This window comes from Rhinichthys klamathensis, unplaced genomic scaffold (assembly GCF_029890125.1).
Source record: "Rhinichthys klamathensis goyatoka isolate OS25496 unplaced genomic scaffold, OSU_Roscu_1.1 h1tg000005l_1, whole genome shotgun sequence".
Taxonomy (NCBI): Eukaryota; Metazoa; Chordata; class Actinopteri; order Cypriniformes; family Leuciscidae; genus Rhinichthys; species Rhinichthys klamathensis.
Genome location: NW_026606558.1, coordinates 5,221,639 through 5,248,816, shown reverse-complemented (window position 1 = coordinate 5,248,816; position 27,178 = coordinate 5,221,639). Strand labels below are relative to the sequence as shown.

The following is a 27,178-nucleotide window of genomic DNA, read 5'->3' as shown; positions in this document are numbered from 1 at the left end:
TAAAAGAGAACGAAAAAAAAAAATTCAATTTTTTTTTTTTTTTAAATAAACTATTACATGGCACTTTCTGGAGAGTATTGTGCAAATAAATATAGAAAAAAAGTAGGTCTAGCAAGTCTTATATTTCTGTAATTCACAGAGATCAAACACAAATATGCTGACTGAATAGATTGCTAGTTGAGAAAAACTGCTTTAATTAATGTTTTTATGATGACTTTGTGAAAGGTTAACTAAACAGCATGAGCCGTCTTCCTGCTGGCCAGTAAGTTATTTGGCAAATTTCATTCATACAGATCTGTATTAGGCCTATGCTATAGTTTTTGATAGTGTTATACATTTCTTACAGATAATCACGATGATCATTGCATTTGTCTTACCGAATGTGGTAGCTTTATGCAATTACAGTTTGTATAAAAGCTTTTTTTTATTAGGCCTAATGCCGACAGTAAAATGTTGCCAGATATTGCTACGAAAAACAAGAAAACAAAATAATAATAATCCGAAATAAGTTCAAAACTTGTGTTTTGGAAATAAGATTAATATTTCACTAACTCTAACATGCAACTTTCCACTTTAATAATTTCCTAAAGTGTCACATTAAATCAGAAAAAACAAGTCCAGAAGACTACTGCCACCTTCATTAGGTGGATATGGCAACACGGAGGCTGCACGCGCGCCCTCACTCACAACCATAGGCTCACAGCGCACTCTCAAGCCCCGTTCACTGCGCCAGCTTCTCGCAGCAACATGCATTGCAAACACTCATACGAGGTGGTTTAAAAGGCTAATTAATCATTCAGAGAGCTTGACATTTTATTTTTGAATGTAAAATATGACAGAGTTCCGGACCTCGGTCACCTCATAGCTGGCTACGGCCATGGACTTGTAACATCGTTAGCACATACCGGGCATCACAAAAAAGTTTGTTACCTTCTGCAATTTTGCTAAAAACGTTTTGCTTTCCTCCCGCTTCCTTCTTTTTCAGCACCGCTTGGGTAGCTTCTCTGTCTGTCACTCTGTAGCCTACACTGTCTGTCAGTAACTTATTTTTCTCCGTCAGTTTTTTGGCGCATTAGCCTTGTCACTTTCGCACGCAGAAAGTGAGATCATGGAATAGTCCAATGTAGTGAGGTGGGGGGCCCTCTCCTGTCTGCGACACTAACGATTTGATGCCTTTTTTCGCAAATGTTTTTTTAGATATATATAATTTGCGAAAAGTAAAAAATAAATAAAAACTTAAGCATAATTTAATGGGGCATTTTGGGGGCCCCTAGGTAGCTCGGGGCCCAAGGCAATTGCCGACCTTTGCCTAATGGTTAAGTCCGCCCCTGATTACGTTGTCAGTCCTGTAGACTAGAGTCCTTGATACGGTTACGTTCACACACAGTTCAGTTGTTTACGGGAGTGACAACCGCATTCTACTGAACTTGCATCCCGTAAATATTTAGGAACCGGACTGGACAACTAATGGTGTGTTCACACCGAACGCGAATTTAATTATTTGCGCGAGTAGATTACATACAAAGTCAATGCAAAGACGCGAATAGACGCATCATTCGCGCCAGGCGTTGCGAATGACGCGAATTGGGCGACGCGTTTGCCGCGAATGTCTTCCGTGCAAGTTGAAAAATTTGAACTTGAGCGAATGTTCAAGCGTCTAACTAAACGCGATAGACGCGTATTTGACGCTCTATTCGCGTTCGGTGTGAACACACCATAAGTGTTCACACCAAACGCGAATTTAATTATTTGCGCGAGTAGATTACATACAAAGTCAATGCAAACACACGAATAGACGCATCATTCGCGCCGGGCGTCGCAATTTGGGCGACGGGTTTGCTGCGAAAGTCTTCCGCGCAAGTTGAAAAATTTGAACTCGAGTTGAAGAATCAAGCGTCTAGGCTACTAGACGCGATAGACGCGTATTTGACGCTCTATTCGCGTTCGGTGTGAACACACCATAATTGTCTGTCAGGTCATACAGTTTATTCAGGTTTAGACGACACCACACATTTAGGACCATACAACTTTGCCTCGTCTCTCTTACCCCATTTTAATTATCCATACTCTCCATAAATACCCATATTATATTATTACTGCTTGATAATGGCATGTCAATGGGTAGAACTTCAGGTTGTTTTTCAGAATTTCACATCAGTGTAAAGGTGAAATCCTCCGCGATCAGAAGTCTCAGAATGCTAGTATTAGCCGGTGGCAAAACATGACATTTGACTGGAACTCTGCATGGTGGCATCAATGACAAACAGTGTGTTTCACTGCTCTCAGGAGTTTGACATTAAAGTTACCCTTCCTAAACTGACAATGGTAAGTTTACACCAAACTATCATAGATATTACAGTTATTGTTACAACAGTTACAAGGTATTGTATTGTTACAAGAGCCACCATTGTCACTTTAAAATAGCACAGGCTCTGAAGACTTTACACTGTTTGAAGGAGAACTATGGTATCTTAGTGGAAATTATGGTTACCATGATAAAGGGGTATTGGTAAGGGTATATGTGGCTAGTATTAAATATGAATGACTAACCGTTTAAGCCCTCTGACACTTCCAAAGGATCACTAATTGGCCTTGAATCCTGACTTCAATCCTGAGTTAATAATAAACTAATATTTCATTCAACACAGAAAAGAAGTAATATTTAATTGTGAAATTAATTGTGGCTTAAAGGGATAAGAAAAATCTAAATTCTTTCATTATTTTTTCACCCTCGTGTCATTATTGGAACACAAGAAATGTCTCTTCTTTTTTTTTGTCTATACAATGGAAGTTGAGGGTAACCAAAATGTTAGAAACAACCAACAGCTCTTCTTTTTTGTTCCACAGAAAATGATAACAGAATTTTCATTTTTGTGTGAACTATCCCTTTAAGTCTCCCATACAGAGCAATATTAGTGTCTAGCTGCCTATGCAGAACACTCCAAATTGCTCACTTATGAGGTTCCATGGGTGTTAGAAGTCAGCTGACTATGTAGGTAGTAGGAAGTGAAGTGACTCACTAGGATTTGGATCTGGACTGACAACCATTCCAATGCAACACTGCACTGTTCATTACTAATTCACACAAGAAATGCATAGTACCAGTTTTTAATATTACAGGCTCACTTCAAAAAGCTTTTAGTAAATTACAGTTGCTGTGATGTGTCAAGTATAATTCCCCATGATTAGACGGAGAATTAATTTTCCCTTCAGCGCTGGCTGCCCTGGATGTCAAATAAAATTCCTGAGGCATTTGACAGGCAGGTTATATTGCTGGGTTATGAACTTATGCAAACTGACAAATACCTTTTAAAACATATTTCTGATAAATACTGCTTTAATATTCTACATATCAAAATTATAAATGTCTTGACTGTAAATTTTGATCAATTTATTGCCTCCATGCGGACTAAAAATATTAATTTCTTTTTAAAAACAAAAAACAAAACAAAAAACATGGCAGAGCCAAAACTTTTGAACATATAGATTAATTCTTATACATTTTTTGAAAAAAGTTGCCAGTCAGCTCCTGCATTTTTGATAATTTTCACCAAAACATTTTTGTATGTATATCTGAACATGCAATATATCAAAAGAAAGAACAGACCCTCTTGCTTTTAAACAAACAAAAAAACTGGTTAATGGATAAGTTTCTTTTAAAAAAGCTGAGAAAAATCACGTTTTTGTCAGAGACTATATGTTCGGATTGGATTCAGAATGATGATCAAAACATTGATAGAGAAGATCGAGTCCATCAACAACCCCACAGTCCTGTAGCTCGTCCTGGGTCGACATTTCATTCGGTAACATTAGGCGGTTTTGATTTATATGCTGTTTAATATTGATGATCGCATTATTTTACGTATGCATCTGCTTACATACGCTATAGCTTGTTTCTGCTTCTTCTTCACATGTCTTTTGATCAGGAGATTCTGTATTCTTTCAGAAGATGCGTAATAGCGCCCTCTACCTGATAACAGTGAAAACACGGAAAGCCGGAAAATTCCGTCAATGGCGGGGAAAGAGTTAAATATATCCCAGCAATCAAAGCTCAGAAGCACAGGCTCCTGGCAAACTAGGACAGAACCACTGCTTTTGGCTCTTCTTCAGTCGAGGAACCAAAAGTGTCCTCTATGATCGTCAATATTAAAATAATCAGAGCTGACGAAAGTGACTGCTTTATCTTAGTTAGTGTTAAATCTGTTCTATCCGTCTTTTATGGCAAAAACACTGACTGAAAACTTTGTCTGAGCATTTACAGATAAAATGTCTCATCTCCCGATTCCAGCTGGCATAATTACAAAGGAAACCACAACTTTTAGTAAACAAGATCTATTGCCTACACAACAACGAAAGTTGTGCTTTGCAGAACTGTCATTACAGTCTGACCTTGAGCCATCTGAAGTATATCAAAACATAAAAACAGAAGGACAAAATATAACGTAATTCTGTCATTCCTAACCTATTCTCATACATTATGCTATAAGCCGGACTACCATTGCACCCAAACATTACAATAAACCTATATGACATAAGTGTTTGTACTTTTTCATCAGTTTTAATCAGAAGTCTTTGTATAAGAGGTAGAGTCAACAGGGAGATAGTCGAGGAAACCTCACAGCACGATTCTCACACTTAAAATCTAAGAACAGATGGCCAGACATACAAAAGAAACAGAAACAGATTGTGCTTATAGCACATTCATAACATCTGAGGAATCCATGTGCTTTGGGCACTCAAACCTCTCCAGCACCTTTTATTCAGTGGCTCTTAGTAAAGGCATGGAAAGAATCAGCATGGTTTAGCAGAGTAGAATATTTCTAAAAGCATTGCCAAGCTATAGCCTAAAATATAAATCATCAAAAAAATCTACATTTGTGTTCTGAAGATGAAAGAAAGTCTTACAGGTTTGGAACGACATGAGGGTGAGTAAGTAATGACAGAATTTTTGGGTGAACTAACCCTTCAAACTAAATCTATTAAAACCTTTTATTGTAACTGAAAATAAAATATAAATATTAGAGGAAAAACTTAATTAAAAACTTTAATATTATGGAAATTAGAAATGTTGCCTTGGCAACTAAATACTATACTATATCAATAATCTAAAAATAGCACTGGTCTGTGGGATATTCTGGTGTTTAAGATATGTCAAGTGGCCTCTGGGGCCCCATACAGGGCCTGTGGACCCCACGTCAAACAAGCCCACTCCATATCTCTAAGACTGAGGTCAGCAGAGACTGAACAGTCAGTCATTATACACTGATGAGCCAAAACATTATGACCAGTCACAGTTGAAGCGAATATTGGGGAAATCGAGAGACAGACTTAGTCTGGTTAAAACCAGAGTTATGGTCTGGCAAAGCGTCATAGACAAATCATTTCCAGAGGGGCGTCACCAAAGGACGTCGCGGATAGACCTAAAACCAATCAGAGCGATGAAGGAGATGACGTATGCAGAGCGGCGGAGAAACATCTCCGAGTGTTGTTCTTTGCTCAGTTTTTAACTAAAAGGAAACGTTCAAATCGCTTAAAACAGACGCGATAGCTGATTCGAACGAGTGATGTTCGACGGCGGCATCCATCTTTGTAATGTAGGCTACAAAATCTGCTTCAAAATCCCAGCGCTGTCATCATCGTTTAAAGCCCGCCCCAACGTTTCTGATTGGTGCCGCGATTTCGACGGATTGGAAATGGGCTTGAATGAGCTCTTTGCCAGACTAACTTTCAGAGCAAATCTAAATTTGCCGGAAGCTGTCTGGGTTTTCCCAGGCTAAGACAGACTACAAACCGACGACAGGGTGTTGGGCGGCCAAGACTCATTGATGCACGAGGGCAACAAAAGCTATCCCGTCTGGTCCGAGCCAAGAGAAGGTCTGTGGCGCATGTCACACAAAAGTTTAATGATGGTTATAGGAGGAATGTGTCACAGCACACAGTTCAGTTCATCACACTCTGCTGCGTTTGGCTGCGTGGCTGCATACCAATCCAAGTGTCTATGATGACCGATGTCCTCCGTCGGAAGCACTTACAATGGACCTGGGCCTTGGAGCAGTGGAAGAAGGTCTGGTCCGATGAGTCCAGTTTTCTTTTACATCACATGGATGGCCGTGTACATATGTGCCGTGTGACGACACCAGGATCACTGTGAGACGAAGACAAGGTACTGGAGGGAGTGTGAAGCTCTCAATGTTCTGCTGAGAAACCCTGCGTCCGGCCATTCATGTGGATGTGAATTTGACACGTGCCTCTTACCTAAACATTGATGCAGAGCAGGTACACCCCTTCATGACAATGGTGTTCCCTGGTGGAAGTGGACTCTTTCAGCAGGATAAAGCACCAGCCACACTGCACACATAGTTCAGGAAGAGTTTGAGGAACATGATGAAGAGTTCAAAGTGTTTCCCTGGCCTCCAAAATCCCCAAATCTCAATCCAATTGAGTATCTGTGGGATGTGCTGGACCAACCAGTTTGATCCACGGCGTCTCCACCTCACAACCTTCAGGATCTGCTGCTAACGCCAGATACCACAGGACACCTTCAGGGGATTTAGAGTCCATGCATCGGCGGGTCAGCAATGTTTAAGCAGGATTAACAGCATATTAGGCAGGTGGTCATAACATTTTGGCTCATAGGTTAAAGTCCATGGGATATTTTTGCTTGTTTTCCACCATATGAAAATTTTATGATCGCTTAGAAAAGTAATGCTACAGCATACTACATATTACAGTAAAAACAGTGCAAAATGAGTTCTGCACCAAAGTCTAAAAAAATGAAAACTTTGATGCGTCAAAATGATACCTACAAATAACTAAAAGTGTCAAGTGTCCAACACAATCTGTCATCATACTCAGCATAATGTATAGAAGTTCGGTTATTATACAAGCTCCACGGTACATAGTAGTTCTTTCCAACATGTGATATGGCTGATACATTAACAGCCAATGACACATAACCTGCGGTTCTCAGAAAGCCTCGTGCACCCACACAGCTGGTAATGAGATGCATCCATTAGGATGTGGGAGGAGAATACGCCCTCCCGCTCGTAGTCAGATGCTAAGAGAGCCCCAGTCTTTTGTGATATACGCGCTAATATGAGCTGCTTTTAGAGAGATTCGAGTTAGATAAGACCGGTGGGCAGCTGTTGAAACTGACATCTAATGCCAGATCATTCTCGAACATGGAGCTGCTGGATTGTGTAACGTTATTATTGAGTTCTCTAACATAACCTGAAAGATTTTGCTGTACCTCTTAAAGCATAAAATGAAACAGCCCTGAATTGTGTTGCGAGTGAAAAGTATTTCGATATATTTTTCTGTACAAACCACTCTTGATGAAAAGCATAACAACCCAAGTGATCTGCATGCATGTTTGATAAAACAGACAGCTGTAATATAAGTTACAACTTGACGGCACCAAGAGGGGAACTGTAAAGAGCAAGACTATTGACAAATGCCAGTGGAGACATGTGATACTTCAGTCAGCTGTATGTTTCCAGCTCTGCTTCTACCAACATATAGATCATGAGATCATAACGGTATGATGGTACTGCCTTATATCAGTAGAGGGTTCTGTTCAATGGCAATTCAAAGAGCTACTAACATACACTACCATGCAAAGGTTCGGTACAAAAAAAAAATCGTGTTCACCAAGGCAGTAGGAACAGTAATATTGTGAAATATTACTTCCAATTTAAAATGTATATTTTAAAATGCAATTTATTCATGTGATGCAAAGCTGAATTTTCAGCATCATTACTCCAGTCTTTAGTGTCACATGATCCTTCTACCATTCTAACATGCTGATTTGATGCTCATGTAATATTTCTTATTATTATCAATGTCGATAGCAGTTGAGCTGCTTAATAATTTTTGTGTAAACAGTGATGTTTTCCCCAAGAATTAATAAAAAAAATGAACAGTATTTATTTGAAATAAATAAAAATGTGTACCAAATGTTTAACAAGTTTCACTTTTGATCAATTTGATGCATCATTGCTAAATAAAAGTATTAATTTATTTCAAAAAAAGGAAATATTACTGACCGCAAAATCGTGAAGGTTAGTTTATAATATCAAAGTAGCAAATAATCCTAGTTAACAACTGATCCCGATAGTCTAAGCTAAATAAACTAATCATGTAGCATATAATATCAGCTTTTGCATGAATTAATAGTTAGTAATAGTTAGTAGTAATGCTACTATTTAAACCCCCATCAGGTCAAATTAGACAAATGTATCCTGTAATTTATCATACATTAAAACAATATTATACAATCTCTGTTATTAGAGACTAAACTCAAGATTTGGGCTGATAGGTTTGATGAAGGACATTAATATATAATTCAATCTTAAACAACCTGGTCAACCTTTACTATAAGTAATGTCAAAAGGCAATACTCACTGGTCCTGAAGTCTGAAATCAGTGTTCTCAGCAGAGATCAGGCCTGTCACTGGATGTATGAATGTAGTCGTCCTCTGGTTATGACTGCAGATAAGACAAAAACAAAGCAGCATCGCATTAGCATGATTATTATGCTTCCCTGAAGCAAAAACACATTGAACGTCAGCACAATCAGAGCCTTAGATTGTCCCAAACATGTCCATCAAAATGAACCACACACACCAGTGATGATAATCAGAGGTGTTTGCCTCTTTAATCAGGTTGTTTACAATTTGAGACAGTAGCCAGTGACTAATGACTGTATATAAGCTAATACCACCTATAATATTACATTCAGTAAGTAAGGCATCATTGGAAATGATTTATTCTCTCAGTGTAATGTAGTATGAGGTTTGGCAAAAAGTCAGCTGTCCAATTTGCCTATTTTAAGAAACTGCATCAACATCAAGTTACATGTGAGGGGGGCAAGTTTGCACAGCAGAAATACACTGGCCATTTGAACAGAGGCATTGTCTCCACGATGTATTCAAATGCTTCATTTCTAAAACAACATAAAGAGACTAAATAACTGTGCTTGCATATGTAATCAGAGGTATGCTGCTGTTTATGTCTGAGCTGATGAAAAGTAGCTTTTATGTCTGTTTAATGGCTGCTGCTGAGTGTTAGGAAAATGTTAAAAAACACAAATGAGTCTGATAAGAAATCTGAAGGTAATATAATTACAGTATACTTACATTTACATGTATTTGTATTTAACAGCATCTTACACAAAGTATTATAGTTTTTAGACGGGAACACACACACACACACACACACACACACACACACACACGGTCCATGCTGAGAACTGAAACAGGCCTACAGAGCAACATAAGGTAGGGGAGAACCGGGGCGAAAGTAACACGGGACGAAAGTAACAAAGCGATTTTCTCTGAGCCCTGACTACATTTGCATTTCAACCTATGACAGCACGTTCGGCATGCAGCCAGTGACCGAGCTGATAAATATCACGTGATTTCATCATCGTTTCACGCGGTTAGGTCCGGAAAGCAGTTTTCCAGTATGATAAGTAAATTTCTTAAACGGTACTTTTTTTTAATTACAAGTTGTGTTTTTCGTTTCATGTGTCACACAGTAATGATCAATCTATAGGTTATTTAGTGCTGTAACACATCCTGAAGTTTGCCTGGTCAGAGTTTTTCAGTATAAAAGTAAATCGGGTTTAAATGTCAGGAGTTCCTGTCGGGACGAAAGTAACACTCGTTACTTTTGTCCCGCTATAGGGAAAACAAGCGTTTCTTTTGTTCCTCCTCTAATGTGGTGACTTTCTGTGTGTTGCAGCATTTATTTAAACATATTTATGTCATATTATACCAACAGAATATGGCAGATGTTTATGAGGGGGCTTTTAAAGCTTAAGTCACATTTAAATCAGCTGATTTCTGTCTCACCATTTTTTTCACTCAATCTGTTTCCATTTACCCTAGTCACATTTAGATTTTAGCCATACCTTATAGCTTTAACACCTCCACCTATGCATTTGCAGGATTTCTATCCAGATGTTTTTTATGCACATTTTAAATGTAGGCTATGCATAAAAACAGCTGGATGGAAACATGACTATTGTTACATTATGTTGATAATTTATATTATGCTAATTTAATTTAATTTCATATTTTTCATGTTGAAAAAAACATTTTATAAAATGGATTGACAATAAAAATAAAAAATCTAAACAATTCAAGTATGTACTGTTGGGTTACTTTTGAAACATTTGATGAAACTGAAATTTAAAATGAAAAAATGTAAATTAACAATTTTTTGCAAAGATAAAGGCTAAAATATGTTTGCAGTTACATGTTAACAAGGTCATACTCGGGTTTATTTTTTCATATTTAGGCAAAAAACAAAAACAAAACAAAAAACAAGAGTAACACAAAAAATCTAGCTTGTATATTGTTGTGTTACTTTTGACCCACCTGTGTGTTACTTTCGTCCCAACTGATGGGGTCGAAAGTAACATGAGCAGTCTTAAGTTCAAAGTGAAATTATACTGAAGTTGTTCTACATTTTTACAAAATACCACCTGGTATTGATAGACCACACTTGTGAGTGACTGACCACAGCAAAAATATATCTCTGTCTAAACCATCATCTTTTAAAAAGATGTTTTTCTGAAAAATGGTACTTTCGCCCCCGCTCTCCCCTACGGTCTCTGAAATTTCAACAAAATGGTTTTGTAGTGACACAACGTTACCACACTAAATGTGTAGTGTGATCACATTAGCGAAATTTTGTGTGCAAAAAAAAGGTCTATTGTCAATCATGTAGTATGAAGCACAGCTCAACAGAAGCCCATCCAAAGCTTTCTGTCGGTCAACACACCAAATCGATGCAAAATATGAGTGGGACATCTTGTGCCCTCACACGAAATTCCCGATCACAGGGATTCCAGTTGAAACGGCTGGATTTTGCACATGCAATAAATGTGACCACACCTTTACTCTGTTTAATTCTTTAGACTTAATCCAACTACTCTGAATTTACTTGTGATTAGACTAATGCACAACATCAAGATGAGAAGAAATGGTCCAGTGGAGGGAAACATTTTTTACAGTATACGTACTTGACATGACCTGTCCCATAAATGTTGTTTCTTATGCTCCAATAGCATTTGCAATGCTCACATCCAAGACACTAACTTCTTCTAACAACAGCTGCAATCCCTTCAAGAGTTACAGTATATGCCATGATGAACCATACCAAACAGTTACGAGGTGAATCTCAACATTACAAACTTATATGAAAAACAGACAAAAAGACAAAAGGTACAACATTGCGCACTTAATGGCTTTAATGGGGAACTACAACTTTTGGCGCAATTAGCTTGTTTTCAGTTTTCTGATTGTTGGAGATTTCTCTGCAGAATCATGGGTAATGTTCCATCGATAAAAATATCCATTAACAGCCTCATAGCTCACAGCAGGTCTGTCCCTATAAATTCCCTATGGAGAAAATGAATGGGAATTTTACTTACAGAACACAACTGTTGCTTGTTGCTCCCATTCAAGGCAATATGAGTGAACCGCCACTGTATATAGACAGTCTTAGATCGAACTAAAAGCAATATACTGTAAGAGTATGAATGAGCCCGGTTGTATTGAAGAGCCGGGGAAAATTCAGCCTTGGAGATTGTATTAATCAAGCCAAGCCCAGAAAGCTCAATGGTCCCTGAGAAATGAAGCAACTGGTTTCAGACATGACTCCACCACCATCATCTCCCACACTTGGCAAGACAAACCATGAAGAACAGCCACAGAAAAGCTCTGTCTCAGATTTAAAGTGTGTAGAACTAGAAGACATTTCTTGGCATTATGAAAACTGAGTATTTAGTATTTTTTTCTCTTAAAATATAAACCGTTTTTTAATGGATATAAACTGACCCACTCCCTATCTGAACAGGAATGCTTTGAAGTCACAAGGCATCATTTCAGCAGAAGAACACACTGCATCAACAGTGTAAACATGTGAACTCAACATGCTTTTACACTTCCATTGAGGCAGTGAGAGGTAGAGGTGAGGTCAGAGCGCATTGTTTCCTTTACAGTCGCTTCTATATATTTAAAGACCATAGGTCACTGCATGGAGATGCCACACAGGTTGTGGCGGGCGGCTATATAAGCTTTACGGTTGTTGGTAATGGAGCTCTTTACAATTCTGGCTGACAGCCTGTGGTAAGTAAAGGATTTGTGTGCACAAACATGGCGTGCATCCTTGACAAGAGCCCCCTGGATCTCTATAATCACCACCACACCTGTTTAGTCTCATGTGATCCTGTAGAAACACTCCACATGCCACATCCAAAGCTCCTGTCCACCTTATCCTATACATTTAGACAGGGCTGCATGATTAAAACAAAACTGAAATCGTGATATGGCTGGTGCATTATTGTGGTATAATCGTTTTCAGATAAATGAATGGAGTAGAAGCAGAACAACAAAATAAATTGCTTTACAAGTCAATCAGAATGTCTTTTTCTGTCTAATTGAGCGATCCTTAAAAACAAACTGCATTGTGTACCAGACTTCATGCTGCAAGATGAACGCTTGATTTCCCTTAGTAACTAGTCTCTGGTCATCTGTCTTTTTAAAGATGTCACTTGATGTTTCTTTTCAATTTGCGACAAGATGACTCTCTGAATCAATGTCAGAACGAGTGGAAGTCGTCAAGTGGTCATAATAGTCTTAGACCCTCAAGCAAACTTAGCACAACACAAGCTAAACTGCAAGTGAAAGGCAAGAACGACTATAAATACAAATACATTAATTTATCTGAGGATGCAAGGCTATATCCAGCTAAGCAGTGTGCACGTCTAATGTGTCAGGCACCAATCCCTCAACTAAACAGACTATTTACCACAATGTGAAAGCTTCGTCTTTATATTGCTTGGCACAAGCCAGCTAGCATGCTTTGACACTGCAAAATGAATTGCCTTGAAATGTTTAATTGTTCAATTAGAGTGTAAAGGTGGTGTCTATTTAAAAATGTTCAGATGAGCCGTGTTTAAACACTAGCAACAAGCATTTTAAAGGGTTCTCTCAGTGGGACAAGGTCATTCCCATTCACATCACACAGAGTGATGAAATTTACAGAAGGCAGAGATGCAAAATTCAGCTCCTGACATTTAATGCAGGTCTCCTGATTACAATGAATCACTAGATAATCAGTTAGAATCCCACACACTGACCCAGAGTCAGCATGTAATTTACAGCCATATAGAGCAGCCAAAAGCATTTCATATGACAGTAATGAGTCATTTAATATATCAATATATAACATTATAGCATGCGCAGTGATTTATTGAGTAGCTTAATTTTTGTGTTCGACTAACAAGTTTCCGCCACACTGAAAGCTTCTTTGTTAAACTTAAACTCACGTTTCTCAGAAGCACATAACAGTAAACCAGCTTAGTTAAAATGTAACCAAAGCAAGACTTCATTTCACACTGTGTTAACACCCAGACATCTCCTTTAGAAAACACATCAGTACAGCTTGTTTACCAGTAAGCTAAAACCGTACTTAGAGAGACCCCATTACTTTAGTAAGAGCATTTTCACAATGGTGAATGACCTGTTCTCCACTTACAATCAATAAGCGTCCCTCTGATGCCATATACAGTGTTGCAGAATAGCAGCAGGCTTTTGTTTACCTGTCTCGTCACTGGTTCGGCTTCTCTGTTGCAAGGTTTAGCGTGTCTAGTTGTCTTGTATGGTCGGGAGGGTAAAATGCCAGCGGTGTAGTGGTGTCTTGTGTCAGTGTCACGGTGCCGAGAGACGACCCCTGAAGAGAACTGCTAGAGCTCGCAAAAAACTGAAGTAATGACCCTTCTGCATGTGTTATTAGTCAAACACTCATTCTCGGAAAATACACTCAAAAATACATTAAAACAGTAACATCTATAAAAATGTAGACAACCTCATATGGGATTTAACCCTCTACCGCACGCATTATGATAGACCTATAGAAAAAAATATTTGACTCTTTTTATTTTCTTAGAATGGCTTAACTTGAAGTGCTGTAAAAAGAAAATTCGATTTTTTTTTTTTTTTTTTTTTTTTTTTTAAGGTCCTTTATGATATGTTGCCATTCGCAACAACACACAACAGTGGACATTTTTTTAGAAAGAAAAAAAGCCATTTAAATTAGATTTTTTTTTTCATAATAGCCTACAAATGCATTGGCAGTATGACAAGCCGTTTTAACTTTTATTCTTTTCCAGGATACTAATTCTTAATATCAACAATTACATTTTTACAAGTTAAAATGATAGTTATTGATATCAGGAATTAGATTTCTACTAACAATGGCAATTTTTTATATCAATAATTTAATTGTCACTAGTGACAATGTTCATTTCTGATATCATGAATGTGATTGTTACTAGTAAGAATTTTAGACATTTTAGATATCTAAAATAATATTGATATCAGATTTTCAGATGTCAAAAATATTTTTTTTTACTGGTAGCAATTCAATTGTTGATATCAAGAATAGACATTTCAGCTAGTGACATTTGAATTATTGATATCAGGAATTCACATATTTACTAACAAAGAAATGATTGATATCAAAATTATATTTCTACTAGTAAGAAATCAATTCTTGATATCAACAATTGATTTTGAATGGCAGCCTATGGTGAAAATACAATTATAGATATCAAGAATTCATATCCTGGAAATGAACAAAAACAACATTATATCACTAGCATTAATGTTGTTATTGCTACAGTTTAACAGATTGCAGCTGACCTGTCTAGCTGGCTAAACTTTTGCAATAATGTCATTCCACTATTGCACAGTGTTGACGCTTGGCAACACAGATTTGATCGATTTCCCAAAAATTTTCATAAAACCTTTTTTTTGGTGAATATGTCATCATAACCTAACTGAGGGATGGTTTATGGGATGGTCCTTGTTTGTTACTGACGTTTTAGATTGCTTTCAGCAACTACCGACAAGAGAGTCGACAGTCTGTCAAAAATCGCGGCACAGAAAAAAATTACAACATGTCATGTGACTTAAGCAAAGCACATCATTGGCTAAACTAAGGTCTTCACATTCCAACAAAAAACACGAGAATGTTTTCTTAAAGAAACATTGGCAATGAAATGAACACAAAGAGAATGTTGCCATATGGCAACACCATGCGGTAGAGGGTTAAATATTCTGACTGTTTGAGTTAGGACTCTACTTTTAATCAAATTAACCAGTGGCTATTCAGAGTAACATAGATTTAGATCATGATAACCATGGGTAAAACCATGCACGCATATAACACCTCACAACTATGATAAATGTAATTATATGGTGTCCATGAAACATGAAAAAAAGCATAAATACATTTGTGTATAAATACAAATTCACAAATGCTATAGCTTAATAACCAAAAATACTGTAATTATACTCCATTACTCCTTTAATACATGTTTACTACATTAATAATATATATAATTTGATAAGAATATACCACATTTCTGCCACAATGACATGGTGCCCTAGACAGCAACATAGTGTTGGCCCAGATCCGGCCCACATCTGGTACGTGTGGAATCCAGGTGTACCAGATGTGGGCCGGATCTGGGCCAACACTATGTTGCTGTCTGGGGCAGTTCAGGAACGGACAGGCCATTTCCCAGTGGGCCGCTGTAAGTTACAATGTTGGCCGGCCAGTTAGTGTTACAACAGTAAATCCAAGCTAAATCATGGAGATTTGTAGATTGAAAAGCTTTCTAACTGGATCGTTCATGTTTCTCGTGTTTGTCAGTGCTGTTGAGAATGTCAGCACTGTTTCATCTGGTTTAAACTAGTTAAATCACTGAGACATTCGTAGAATCGCTTAGTGGTCGCGTGATCGAGACCGTTCTAGTAAGCTCGCGCACTGCCGTCTGATCCGAGCAGATAAACGGTCCATGTGGCGTGGTTCAAACGAGCGCGCGGTTTCGTTCCGCTTTTGGCGCATAAACATTATATCGAACATATGCTATAATTATATCGAGGAAAATTATATTGCGATAATTATCATTATAGTTTTATCGCTCAGCCCTACACCCAATTAATCGTTTTACTGAGCTATCCAGTATTCGAAAGGAAAAAATGACAAAAATCCCAATCCCCACCCAGTCCCAGGTCACTGGTCACAAAATTGTACAAAAAGTACAAGTAAATTGACTAGGGAAGTTTCATTCTTGTTTCATTGGTACACAAAATATATTAATATGTATACAAGGCACGTATGTAATGATATGTAATAGAAAGCTGGGATACAGCCAAACTTGTCCTCTCTTGAGACCTGCCAGCAGTGTTATAAGAATAGAGCACGGCCCCTAATGAAAATGTAGCTAGGCCCCAATTGTATCTAAAAATAAGAAGCTGCTGGAGTGGATCAATTAAAGTATGCCAAGTTATGCCATCTCTCTCGTAATTGGAGCTGAGAGTGCCATCAATCCTAGTATTGGCTTTCACAGTACAAGCAACATAGGAAAATGTCTGTTAAGTAATGCAACGACAAGATATACTATACTTGTCTTTTTGTCAAAACTGTTCATCATAACCATAATCCATTCAGTGCCAGATGTTGCATAGTTAGGCTATACCAACTGTTTTGTCCCTCAAGAGCAAATTCCCACCAACAGATTACTTATTAAATCTGTCATTGGAAAGGTAATGAAAATTTTGCTGTCAGCATTGTGTATGCAGTAATGACCGAGTAGGAAGAGGCTCTATGAAATGGGACGCCACATTTCGCATCAAAATGCTACAACTCTCTCACACACAGAGAGACTACAGACAGCAGGTCATGTTTTTACTGAAATTGAGTTTCTACTCAGGGAAAGGACACAGAAAAGCTATTTAAGGTCTATGACCTTGAGTCTAAGGCTGGGCGATATAGCTAAAAATAATTATTTTTCTAAATATTTGACAATATTGAATATATCTATATATTTTTTTGCATTTCAAAGTCAACACTATTGAAAAAAATCATCTTAAATTCACTTACTGTTTTGTACTAAATGAACACAAAAGTAGCATTTAAAGGAACAATCCGACTTTTTGGGACTTTGGCCTATTCACCTTATCCCCCAGAGTTAGATAAGTCCATACATACCTTTCTCATCTCCGTGCGTGCTATAAGTCTGTTTGACGCACCCACCGCTAGCATAGCTTAAGACTGGATCTAAATGGTTGCAGCTAGCATACTAATCCAAATAAGTGACAAAATAACGCAAACATTTTCCTATTTACATGTTGTGATTTGTATAGTCACAGAGTGTACAAAAAACAAAGTCACATGAGACAGACATATTTTAACCAAAAAGTCGGAGTGTTCCTTTAAAATCTTACACCAAAATATGGAGAAAATGATCTCCCAACAAAAAGCTAAGGTTGTTGCAACAACAAAGTGAGTTCTTAGAATAACATAAAAACATGTTACATAGAAAAAATGGCGGGTCTATTAGTTTGCATTTACACTCAATGTGTCAATGTCTCAGATCTATTCTGAAAATTTGACAATATTCAATATTTTACAGCAAAACAGTTGAAATAAAAATGTAGTGATTGCTTACTGTTTTTAACTAAATGAAAAAAAGTAAAACCCTTGAAAGCAGCAGCCTATCAACTGTCATTCTCGTATTATTGAAGAAAAATCAATAATATTTTAAATATTTCTCGATATTTTTGCATTTGCTTTGGAATAATTTAAAAAGCTGATTTTTGGCCCCATGAAAAAGACTGATTATCACAATATCACAAAAATCGGGAAAATGTTAAAAGTTTAGTTTATAAAGACAGTAAGCCAATTTCACTCCTTTTTATCTCATCTATCCGATATCTGGATAGCTGTTACAAGAGAAACTGAGTGAAGCTGGCTTACTGTCTTTATAAACTAAACTTTTAACATTTTCCCGATATTTGTGATATTGTGATAATTTAGCTAATATTTGATGTATCGCCAAGCCCTAATTGGGGGCTAGATTTATACAGTCCTGCTTAAATATGGCTACATTCAACATTTAAGAGCCTGATAGCAGGCTTCAGGGTGTGTTGGTTGGGTCAAACTTTCTCAAACCTCAAAAAGCTTATCAGACAGTCAGTAACCCTGGAGATGACATGGAAAAGCCACTTCAACTGTCAGGCCAATGACTTCTCGGAGAGACATGAGATGGAAAAGCTCTCCAAAGATAAAGATAAAGAGCAATCTGTTCAGTATCAAAGAAAAGTTCAATAAAAAAGACGTCTTTTGCATCATATCCTGAATATGACTACAATTTGAGCGGCTATGGCACAAATTTAGATCTTCATTGGTCGGCCCACTAATCTCAGTTAATGTCTGTTTTACATCCTGCCATTGATAGAGGCATCAATAAGCTGTCACAAACTCAGCTCATTCACGGACAAATATAGATGGCAATTTGACGTAATCCATCATGCAGCTTGGAGATTTCTGGCAGCATGCGATGAGACTTTGAAGGCTGCTTATCTCCAAAATCGATTGCGACAGTCAGAGAGGCGGGACACTGGAGAGAGGAAAATGCAAAGGGATCAAAAAGAAGATGAATCACAGAGGATGGAATAAGAAGTCACTTTCACATGCTTTTAGTACTGTGGTCTCATTTAACAATAAGGTATAATGTCAGCTCCTTATAATCCAAAATAAAAAAATGATCTTGTTCGAGAAGCTATTTTTTATACGTCACAAAAGAGAAGAAAATTTTCGTTTCATGCCGACTTTAAATAAAACACACACTGTGGTGAGAAGCTGATTCAGTGTATCGATAAGGTTTCAGATATTCAGAATCTATATGCAACGAAAAATCTATATTTATGGCAACACTAATGAATATGTGTCACTTTTAACTAGTTTGAATCAGGTTTGTGATATCCTGGTTTCCAATGACCTTTGATCAAAAATATATGGAACAAGCAGATCTGTAAAAGTCCACCAGTTAAAATTCACAAGGTTAGAAATGGATTCTTTTTTCAATTATTTTTGCTTTTGTAGGATTCCAGCACATGATATTGAATAGAGAGTAATAAAAAAGGCTCCTCTGGATGAAACGAGGTTCAAAAGGTCTTTTCAATTAACTTTCTCACCCTGCTGTTATTATGCAAACCACTGTCTCTGCCTGTCTATGATGTCAGAAGTGATTCACAAGCCTCCTTCACCTCAGGAAATCTAAATATTCAGGAAATTCAATAGCTCAGACGTCTGGGGGAATGAGATTATCCAACAAGTCCTCTCACACGTCATCAGTAGGCAAACTGAGCCTCGAAAGATATATAGAGAGAAAGTATAAAGGTGATCCTTTGTCAATACTTTCTGAATATTTTGTCTTGAGAGCCATCTTGCTATAGGAGCGGTGAGTGAAATATAGAATGTATAAATAAAATGAATCACTTCTTAATCAGTCAAAAATAAAAAAATGTATCATTTTCAAATTAAAGACACTTTTTTACTTAATTTACGTTATCTCAAAAACATACCAAAAATTGAGAAGTAAACGACACAACTTATACTTTTAGGAAGAGTACATCGGCTATATGTGCAAAGATCATTTTCTTTGGGTGTAAAAAGACAATACAGGAAACTCTTGTCCAATTCCAAGTGAGAGAATATCCCTTTTAGAGTCTTTCGCTCTAATCTCGTATCAAATTTCAGTGAACCTGACAAGTCATGGGAACGTTAAACTATGACAGAAGAGCGGTTGAGTGTAAACAGCATTACTCTGATGACACGGTATTCAAATGACATGTAAAGCAACTTAACCAAATAAACTGGATTGACCAGTTACGCTGGTGAACAGATTCAGGGGCATGTTAGTTCTCTTCTGGAACAACGTTTCACCTCTTATCAATATTTATTAATACATCTGGACAAACATCCTTATATTTAGCATAAAAATTCTATGGAAACAAATTTGTTCAGTTACTTATCAGAAGGAAAAAAAACTCTAAATGAACATCCTATAACTACCTCCTCTTAATTTGCATAAAATTGCAATGTGTGTGTGCTGTCATTTTGTTTTCCAGGATCAATATCTAGCCCAATTTACATTTTAATTCCTATACCAAACTCTACGCCAGAATCTCATTCTCAGTCATCCATCATTATTTAAAAAATATTGAAATATCTGGTTTGATAACATATTGCCATTATCAATCAAGACACTTTGTGGCATCTTCAGAATGAGGAAATAAACTAGATTTTTATATTTTCTGAAGACAATGAGAAAACGTGCCACTGGCAGAGTTATGATAGAAATATAATTCTACAGGACTTTTTTTTTGCATATAAGACTAAAGGTTGCAGTGACATTAGTGAAATTTCAGCAAAAATTCAGTTGGCCAAAAAAAGTCCATTATCCACCACCATCCAAGGTTGCAAATTTAACTTGTGCACAAAATTGGAATATCACATAAAAATGTGTTCGGGAGAACAAAATTGTCACTTCCTGGGAAATTTGGTGCAAAATACCTGTAATAAAACAAAGTTGCTCCAATGGTGGAAGCCACTGTGGGACTTTTTCACACATCATACTCGCGCCTCAGAACACACAGACGAAACGCAATAATAGCAGTCATGTCACCTTGCGTCCGGATGCTGGTGTTTGTGAATTCAATCATGTGAGACACTTCTGGGAGTGAATTCCACCAAATCATTCAGATGACAGACTTTTGAATAACTAAAACAACATTTGAGATGCTGTGCAATGACACTGATCTGCTGGTTAGTCCAGCCGTTCCACCGCTCCCTAGTTCCAACAGAAATAAAAAAAACATAACTTTTTTTTGTTGCGCATTGAGGGTTTTTATGTGCATACGCTTTTTATGTGCATTTTAGAATTGATGTCCATATTGTCCTTTCAATGTAGCGTTTTTTATGCGATACATCCTAAGATTTGTATAAAAAATAGGTGGATGGAAACAACTATTGTAAATAGTGTATTGACACGCAGCCACTTTCAGACCTGTTGGTCAACACGGCGAATCCGTGTGATCAACTTAAATCTTTTGCCCTTGAGTGAAATTCACAATTGTGCAAGATACCTATTAAAATGGCTCGATTTCAGCCATGAAAATTCGCCAAACAACTGTAAATGTGACCGGAAAAACAAACAAGCAGACAGACTAACAGATTTATCAAGGACAAAAGATGAATCTTCAAATGTGTAGCCTACGAGCAAGCATATGCAAAACACAGTTTGAAACCTATTAGCATTTATCTTAGAAAAACAGTTGGCACTTGTGGCTGCAGATTTGAAAAACCCTGATAAGGGGCCCAGAAGGAGTGAACGGAGTAAAAAAAAGAAAAAAGAATAAGCATACCACATCTAATTGAGCTGCTTTGAGTCTGTTCGTATTCCTCATTGATTTACTGGTGCTGTTGAGCTGCATAAAACTGCTACTTGATGTCTGAAGTAAAAGCAGAGGCGGAGGTCCACTGAGGCCAGAGGAAACATGGATCTCAGTTTAAAATAGGCTCCAGCAGCCTGAGGCCCAGCGGCCTGGCCCTTCCTCTCCGTGAGAGATGTTGTTTTGTCATTGAGAAGGATGTAAGAAGAATAAAGAGTGCTGCTGTCGTGGCCTACAGAAGGCAAAATGAGGTTATACGGCTCTTTGATCCATGCCTTTTCCTGACTATTTTTTCTGCTCAAATCTATTGTTCCCCTTGATTCAATCTGCTGCCCGTATGAGTCACTGCACTCAAGCCCACACACACACACACACACACAGATTATGTTCAACTAAAGATGTGTGATATTGTAATATCCCTGGTCACTGAATGTTTGTGTTTACATGATGAGTCACGCAGACCTGACTCTAGGGTTAACCTGTCTAAATGTGGCTCCCAAAAATAGCACAAAAATTCAGGCGTGTTTGAGAATGAAGGTCACAGGTCATTTTTAAGCATTTGTTGGTGAAATAAAAAGGTCATAGGTCAAAACTGAAGGATAAACCCAGTCAATTGGGATAGGTGATTTAAATATTTCTATTTTTACTAAATTGGATGCTACAGTATATTATACATAGACCATTTGGTCTGAGGAACCATCGTGAGTAAAATACAGTGAAAATCTAAGTTGAATATAATCAAGGCATGTTTTTCATGTTGATTTTTAAGGTAAGAACACAACAGATATTCTATTTAATACTTTTTACATTTATATGCACCAAGACATTTACGCAAATGTTTTCATGTTTTTAAAAGAGGTCTTCTAGGTTCACAATGGCTGCAATTATTAGATCAAAAATTCTGTAGAATTGTGTAATTTTCTATTGAGAAATATTATTAAAATAATTGTTTTATTTAATTATTTTGTTTTAAAATAATGACTTTTGTAACATTTTAAATAAATTGTTTTCTATTTTAATATAACCATTACTCAGTCTTCAGTGTCACAGGATCATTCGGAAATCATTTACTATTATCAATGTTGAAAATAGTTGTGCTGCTTAATATTTTAGTGGAAAACATAACATTTTTTTTTAGGATTCTTTGATGAATAGAAAGCTCAAAAGAACAGCATTTATTTGAAATATAAATCTTTTGCAACATTATAAATGTCTTTAATGCCACTTTTGATCAATTAAATGCATCCTTACAGAACAAAAGTATATTTCTTTAAAAAAAAACTTACTGAGCAGAAGAAATTAAAATGAACAGCTTAAACTGTAGTAATTAAAGTAAAATTATCTGACACAAGATATAAAAGTGGTATAATAGAATATATATATTTTTTGTATATGCACATGCAAAAGTATGTTAGTTAGCTCATTGATTCTGTACAGTAACTAGTTCAATTATGAAAATAAGGAAATTATACAGACAATGTGCAGGACAGAGCAAGAATTGCTATAATGAATTTATGTGGGGTTTTTTAAATACAGGCTTTGAAATATCTTATTATTCTCATAAACAGAAACGAGCAACACTTTGGTCTGTGTGGGACAGATTTTTCCATCTTGCACCCACCTGCTCCTATAGAATTTTCCACCTGCTCCTATAGAATTTTCCACCTGCTCCTATAGAATTGTCCACCTGCTCCTATAGAATTATCCACCTGCTCCTATAGAATTTTCCACCTGCTCCTATAGAATTGCTCCTATAGAATTGTCCACCTGCTCCTATAGAATTTTCCACTTTTCCACCTGCTCCTATAGAATTTTCCACCTGCTCCTATAGAATTGTCCACCTGCTCCTATAGAATTGTCCACCTGCTCCTATAGAATTGTCCACCTGCTCCTATAGAATTGTCCACCTGCTCCTATAGAATTTTCCAACTGCTCCTATAGAATTGTCCACCTGCTCCTATAGAATTTTCCACCTGCTCCTATAGAATTGTCCAACTGCTCCTATAGAATTGTCCACCTGCTCCTATAGAATTGTCCACCTGCTCCTATAGAATTGTCCACCTTCTCCTATTGAATTTTCCACCTGCTCCTATTGAATTTTCCACCTGCTCCTATAGAATTGTCCACCTGCTCCTATAGAATTTTCCACCTGCTCCTATAGAAATTTCCACCAGCTCCCAACTTACATTCCTGATGGTTTTTATAACATTAGGCGTCATTCCTGCAATCTAGAATGTTTAAACCTGTTTAAAATCAGATTTTTAAGATCTGTTTAAAAGAAACTGATTTGCAAAAGAAACTGATTTGCAGAAATGTGTCAGACTTCCCAAAGCTACAGGGAACTGAGAACTGTGCTCCACAGATTAATTGTTTAAAGAAATAACTAAATAACTAGTCTCAGACAGCCTGCTTCAGCCAACAACTTACTTATACTGCCCGCTCACCACTACAACATTCTCTCTCTCGCCACAACAAATCTAATCAGACCTCGAGTTCCATTTTCATTGCAAACTCCACTAACAGTAGGGTACAATAGAGCTAAATGTGCAGGGGATGAATTTTCCTTCCTTATAGGTGACTCTTATAGGGGGGTTGAATATTTTATTTTATTTTATTTGAAAGGGGAGTTTGGTTGGGTTAGGGGTAATTTTAAAATAAATTACAATTATCTCACCTAAATGTAGTAAAAAGCATGATAACTGTACAGTCTTAACTGCATAAATTAAATATAGATTAATCCTTATTAAAGCTACAAAAGTTATTCAGTCAAGAGCAGTGAGTGATTTTCTCTTTTTCACTTATTGTCTGATTAACAATAATGACTAAGAGAGCAGCAGGTTTATTAGGCTGCTGTCACTTTAAGACCGAATGCACTGATCCAATTTACTGTTACACATGTGTTTTCTTTCTTGACTGTTTACATTCACTTAAGACATAAATGAATATGTTTAAGCGAATACTCTGGCATTTTGACCAAAGTTTGTGTGTATTTGACCATTTAGGAAAAAATGTATTTGACCGTCGCAAGCTGTTTGAGTGGCGGCTTTATGTGTGCCTGCTTTGGCTGAGAGCGCACAGAAAAGTATGGTATTTAGGGTAAAAAGCTGTGGGGCTAAAGGCACAATAATTGACAATAAAAACAGCTGGGTGACTTTTTCAGTTGTTGACATAACATGGTTTGATTCAGATTTAATATAATTTATTAAGTTGGCTGTCCACCTTAGAGATAATCACTATATTTATAATGAAACCATTATATTTCAAATTACTTATAATAAAATATAATAGTTATTGTTCTTACTGTAAAGTAATAAAATAAAGAGAAAATAGTACTATTTTAGCTGAAGTGATTGTTTTTAACAAGTATTAAACATTACTTTAACTACATTATTTGTTCAATACTAATTATTTTCCCACAAAATGTGCTGAATCAATGTCCTAATTTTTCCATAATCATACACTATGGGAATAGTAAAAAGCACATTTGTCCTAAGGTGAGCCTTTAGCCCAGAAAACACCATGATGGTTCACAGTCAGTAGCATAAAGCAACATTATTCTCAAATATTCACACATTGGAATTTTCACCACCCACCAAGACATCTGAAATTATTCAAGACATTTACGATAAGCTCCCCCCCTCTATTTCTCCGGGTCTTCATGAAAGCCCTGTGCCCTCCTCAAGAATCACTGCTTTGCTGTGAGTAAACAAAGTCTGTTTATATTTTCTCTTGAGAATTATATTTGTATTTAGGCAAAACAAGTAGGTGTCTCTCATCCATGTTCCTGTGGCAGAAAGACAAATATATTGTATCAGACCCTGAACCCAAACACCTGGTGCTGGTGCTGATCCACACACACACACACACACACACACACCTCACACTAAAGTTATTTTTAGACCTCTCATCCTCCAAAGACAGATTATGCACATTTTATTATTCTGCACAGCTCAATTCACATCAGTGTCAATATTTGCAGGGCTTCAGATTCATTTAAATGGGAATTGAACTGCGGCTGGCCTCGACTCTTTCTATTTCACACAAAGCTAAGAGAGATTATAATGGATATCCCAATTAAAGAGAGAAACATTCCTCAGCAGCAATAAGAGACCTTCATAAATGGCTAGCATGAATTAATAATAAATTAATAAAGGCATTGCACACATTCACACGCTGACAGGCCGTCAGCAAAACCTACGCTGCTACTTGAGTCCCTTGTTGAAAAGCGACATTTAAATGTCAGACGAGCCATTTAGACCAAGGCGTGAGAAGTTTAGAGAATGAGGAGATGAAAAATTATTTTGTTTGTTTTTGAAACAAGCCTCTTATGTCATTTAATTGAGCAAAAATGCAGTGAAATTGTGAAATATTAAGAATATATTTAACAAAAAAATACACTTAAAATAAATGAATTCAATATATATACTCTGAAAAAAGTATCATAATACAGTATCTCAGTCAAATTTACTTTAAATGTACAAGATGTCTATGTATTTTTACTGGAACACAACATTAAAGCAAGAAGAACATATGACAAATATATGGTGCAATGCATTCATGGCAAACCGTCTTCCTCTCAGGTCACATGATATATGACATCACTACTAAAATTCCCAGCAGCTTCCTTTTAACCAATAAAAAGCTTAACTGCTCAATTAGTCATACCTTGAATGGTTCAGTCCCAAGCAGCTCTGAAAACAGTAGCCTAGCATTTTTTTTGTTGTTGTTGTTGTTGTTGTTGTTGTTGTTGCCCTCAGTGGACTAAAGAGAGACAATATCCCTTGCTGTAACATCTGTTACATGTCTTCTCACAGAAATAAAAATGTTCCAGTTCATTGGCTGGATGTCCACTCATCACAGAGAAAGAGACACGAATGAGTCTGAGGCTCTCACAAATCAAATATCCACACATCTGGATCATCCCTCTGATCTTTGATCCTCTCAATCTTCCGACGGCGCTGGATAAATCACGGATCCGCGTCACAACGCAAATTACACGGCTGGATCCAGCTCAGATGAGCGCAGGACTTTTTTTTAGCCCTCTTTTGGGGTCTCAGCATGGCCTCTCTGGGACCCATGCTGGATTGTGATTGGTTCATGCCAGGGCTAGAGAAGCAGATGGGCTCCCTGTGCAAATTCTGCGTTTTTGTAAATGGCACAGATAATCACACCAAAGACACTGCTGTAGATTTTGTCTCAGAGCCCGGATCTTTTCACGAAGAGCTGCATTTATTATCAGCTCTGATATTACACTGCATACAGAAGAGGTCTCTGAGTACTGCATGAGGAAAATCAAAGAGCAGTTTAGTACACTTAACAGACTGATTGATTGATTATAAGTGGATGTGTTTGTCATGCGTGGTGTGAGATGAGGAACTAATGAAACTAGATCAATTAGGAGGTGCAGGCAAGTTATATGCCATCATAGTAATGAGGTCAGACTGGTCAAGTCTGTTAACATTAATCAGGACTTGAATCAAGACAATCTGCTGTGTGAGCCAATCCACTCGCTGCAATTTGAACCACAACTGCTGCACACATCCACATACATGCTAATGCAAAGACACGTGCACATACACAAAGTTTTCCTGACTAAAAATCAACTCTAAATATGAACTTTCACTTTTAAAGATTAGTACACTACACAATGAAGCCTTAAAGAGATAGTTCACCCAAAAATGAAAATTCTGTCATTTATTACTCACCCTCATGTCGTCCCAAACCCGTAAGACTTTCGTTCATCTGAGAGCTTTCTGTCCCTCCATTGACAGCAATGCAACTACTATTTTGACGCTTCAAAAAGTTCATAAAGAGATCGTAAAACTAATCCATATGAATCGAGCGGTTTAAAACATTTAACA

The 27,178-nt window shown here is 37.1% G+C and overlaps 1 protein-coding gene across 7 annotated transcripts in view; it reads right to left on the bottom strand.

Annotated features, from left to right (window-relative positions):
• plekha7a (pleckstrin homology domain containing, family A member 7a) overlaps positions 1-27,178 on the bottom strand; it is a 102,030-nt gene that overhangs the window by 51,638 nt on the left and 23,214 nt on the right. For all 7 annotated transcript variants that reach the window (XM_056255986.1, XM_056255977.1, XM_056255995.1 and 4 more), the window contains one exon: positions 8,404-8,487. In XM_056255986.1, coding sequence (XP_056111961.1) covers positions 8,404-8,487 — 84 coding nt within the window. The remainder of the gene's footprint in view (positions 1-8,403; positions 8,488-27,178) is intronic.